The sequence below is a fragment of the Lactuca sativa genome, chromosome 7 (assembly GCF_002870075.4).
Source record: "Lactuca sativa cultivar Salinas chromosome 7, Lsat_Salinas_v11, whole genome shotgun sequence".
NCBI lineage: Eukaryota > Viridiplantae > Streptophyta > Magnoliopsida > Asterales > Asteraceae > Lactuca > Lactuca sativa.
In genome coordinates this window covers 85,229,094-85,232,550 of record NC_056629.2, presented here as the reverse complement: position 1 = coordinate 85,232,550, position 3,457 = coordinate 85,229,094, and the positions used below count along the sequence as shown (strand labels likewise).

General features: G+C 34.9%; 1 protein-coding gene across 1 annotated transcript; it reads left to right on the top strand.

Moving 5' to 3' along the window:
- The first annotated feature begins 957 nt into the window (after positions 1–957).
- On the top strand, positions 958–3,154 carry LOC111887682 (beta-amyrin 28-monooxygenase). Its single transcript, XM_023883858.2, has 3 exons — positions 958–2,043; positions 2,204–2,391; positions 2,855–3,154. The coding sequence occupies exons 1-3, from the start codon at positions 1,101–1,103 to the stop codon at positions 3,152–3,154; spliced, it is 1,431 nt and encodes a 476-aa protein (XP_023739626.1). The 5' UTR covers positions 958–1,100.
- Positions 3,155–3,457: the final 303 nt, after the last annotated feature.

Genomic DNA, 3,457 nt, shown 5'->3' with positions numbered 1-3,457 from the left:
ATTGGTAGAACAATTCCAAGTTAAATGTACATTAGCTTAGATATGATCTTACAATGAACAAAAGCCCTATGGCCTTGGAGTTGTTCTTGAAAGGTGGATTTCAAGCAGTTTCAAACTAAAATAACTGCTCTAACCAATCATTTCAATTATTTATGAAAAATTACAGAAATAGTCCCTCCTGTGTATGGTGATAAAACTATGGAGTAAATTACACGACTGGTCCCTATGGTTTAGGATAATTTGCACGTTTGGTCCCTAACTTATTTTTTTAACTCGGAAGGTCCCTATTGTTTGTTTTCGTTACGCGCTTGGTCCCTGTCTTACCTAAAAAAAGACTATTTTGCCCTTGATTTTTTAATTTATTTAAATAAACACACCCCCAACCCCACCTCCTCACCTTACCTTACATAACCACAATCTTTTCATATTCAAATAATAGTTTTTTAGGTAAGACGGAGACCAAGTGTGTAACAAAAACAAACACTAGGGACCAAACGTGTAACAAAAGCAAACACTAGGGACTTTCCAAGTTAAAAAAATTAGTTAGGGAACAAACGTACAAATTACCCCAAACCATAGGGACCATTCGTGTAATTTACTCAAAACTATGAAAATGGAAAAGCTAAAATATATATTGCCCTAATATTCTCTTTCCAAACCGTGCTCATCTTTTCGGTATATAAAAAATCAATATTTACGATTCTTTGCAACAGAGATAATTTCATCAAGAAACACCAATCATTATGATTCAACAAATTGATCGTGGACATATTCTATGGCTCTCTTTGTAATCTTCGTCTCTTTTGCACTTCACTTCCTATTTTTTTATGTGAATTAAAAGGGTCGGCTAATTAAGAATCATAATGAAAAACAACTTGTTTGATTACCACTAAAACTATAAAGAAATACTACTTGTGAGATTATTATATGCTCTTCTTTGTTTTTTTTCCCTTCATTCGATCACATATAATCCTCCGCAAGCTAGCTAGCATCCCATGTTTGCCTTAATCAATACAAACGTCCAAGGATAATGCGCAAATCACGTAGCTCTACATATAACTCAAATTCATTAGCACACATTTCTTCTTAACTCAATAGATATGGACATCTTCTATGGTTCTCTTCTGTCTCTCTTTGTAATCTTCGTCTCCTTTGCACTTCACTTCCTCTTCCACAAAAAGAATCGGACAACAACCCTCCATCCACCTGGCAGATCAGGGTGGCCATTTCTTGGGGAGACCTTGGAGTTTCTTTCCACTGGTTGGAAAGGTCACCCTGAAAAATTTGTATTTGATCGAATGGCTAAATACTCGTCTAATATCTTCAAAACTTCATTGTTAGGATCCGATGCTGCTGTTTTTTGTAGTCCCGCAGGAAACAAGTTTTTGTTTTCAAACGAATACAAACTTGTACGGATGTGGGTGCCGGATTCTATCAACAAGTTGTTCCCTTCTAAATCAAGTCCAGCAGATGAAGCCATGAAGATGAGGAAAGCTTTTCCAAGTTTCTTAAAACCAGAAGCTTTACAAAGATACATTGGCGTAATGGATGATGTCACTGGAAAACACTTTTCATCTTCATGGGAAAACCAAGACGTTGTCACTGTCTACCCTCTCATCAAACACTTCGCATTTGATATTGCTTCTCGATTGTTTATTAGTGTAGAAAGCCCTGAGCATATTGCAAGATTTGCAGCGCCTTTTGATAGGTTAGTTTCTGGGATTTTTTCTATTCCTATAGATTTTCCAGGAACACAATTTAACAAAGCGATTAAAGCTTCAAAGCATATAAGGAAGGAGCTCGTTGAAATAATCAAGAAAAGAAAGAGTGATTTGGAAGAGGGGAAGGCTTCTCCTAAACAAGATGTATTGTCGCATATGCTTGTGACAAATGGTGATGATGAGGATGCTATGACAGATTCAGATATTGCTAATAAGTTGATAGCTTTGTTGCTTGGTGGACATGATACTATTGCTAGTACATGCACTTCCATTGTTAGATATCTTGCTGAGCTTCCAAAGATTTATGAAGGAGTTTACAAAGGTAATTAATTATTTGCCAATACCCTTTTAAATATGTTAATCTCCAAAAACGTTATTTTATGATGGATATTTAAATCTAATAAAATGTATACAAATGGAAGTTGCAAATCTCATCAGTTTTTTATTCCTATGATTTTTATTTTTGTTATTTTTTTGTTTAGAACAAATGGAAGTTGCAAAGTCAAAAGGCCCAGGTGAACTATTAAACTGGGAAGACATACAGAAGATGAAATATTCATGGAGTGTAGCATGTGAAGTCTTGAGGCTTTCCCCTCCTTTTCAAGGAACTTTCAGAGAAGCACTTACTGATTTCACCTTTAATGGTTTTTCCATTCCAAAGGGCTGGAAGGTATCATCTTCATTTACTATTGTTAGATATGTGGACATCTTGAACTTTTTATTTTTTTCAATGAAAACCCTTATATGGAGAGATGATATACTCGAACATATGTTCAAGCAGATTGAAACATGTCTAATTAACAAATATGGGACACCAACACCTACCATAAGACCGAGACTTGATGAAATTAAACTAGATGTGTTTTGCTCCTAAAAGTGCTAGACCTCGACTTTAATATTTGTTACAAATGTAGAGTCCTTGATTTTGAACGATCCAAAAAAAGTCCAAAGAGAAAAGAAGATACTCATGGCATATGGAACATGTCTAGCTGACATGGGACATCAACAATTTCACTGCCAAAATTATAAATTTGAAATCAAGTTAATTTAGTGCTTTTTATAGATAAACGCATGGTAATGTATAACATTTTATGCAATATTGATCTCTAAGTTTCAACGATGTTACATTTTAGATATACTGGAGCACAAATGGAGTACATAGAAACCCTGAATACTTTTCGGAGCCCCTTAAATTTGATCCCACAAGATTCGAGGGAGATGGACCAGCTCCATACACATACGTGCCATTTGGAGGGGGAGCTAGGATGTGTCCAGGCAAAGAGTTTTCTCGATTGGAAATACTTGTTTTCATGCATCACATCGTGAAGAGGTTTCGATGGAAAAAAATCATTCCTGATGAAAAGATCATCGTCGATCCTATGCCTGTTCCTGCCAAAGGGCTTCCTGTTCGTCTTTACCCACACAAAACCTAGACTGTATCCTCAGGTTACTTGATAAAAAAAATATCATCTCAACATTTTATATATAAATAATTTGAATTGGTTGTTTAAATCGCTTGATTATATTTCAGATCAAATAATCATGAGTAACTGTTGATATGTAGTTAGTTGTTTATATCGCTATAGAAAGACAAATTAGATAACTAGATGAAGCTACTCAAGTCCTTCAATTCCAATGTTAATTCTCCTTGTTTTTTTCGTAAAAGAAATATTATTATAACAACCATGTGATATTATGCATGTTTATTATAAGATAACATGATCCATGTTTATCTT

Coding starts and splice junctions, on each gene's coding strand:
- LOC111887682 (XM_023883858.2), top strand. CDS start 1,101: ATGGACATCTTCTATGGTTCTCTTCTGTCTCTCTTTGTAATCTTCGTC. Junction 2,044..2,203: donor TTATGAAGGAGTTTACAAAG/GTAATTAATTAT, acceptor TTTTTTGTTTAG/AACAAATGGAAGTTGCAAAG. Junction 2,392..2,854: donor CCATTCCAAAGGGCTGGAAG/GTATCATCTTCA, acceptor GTTACATTTTAG/ATATACTGGAGCACAAATGG.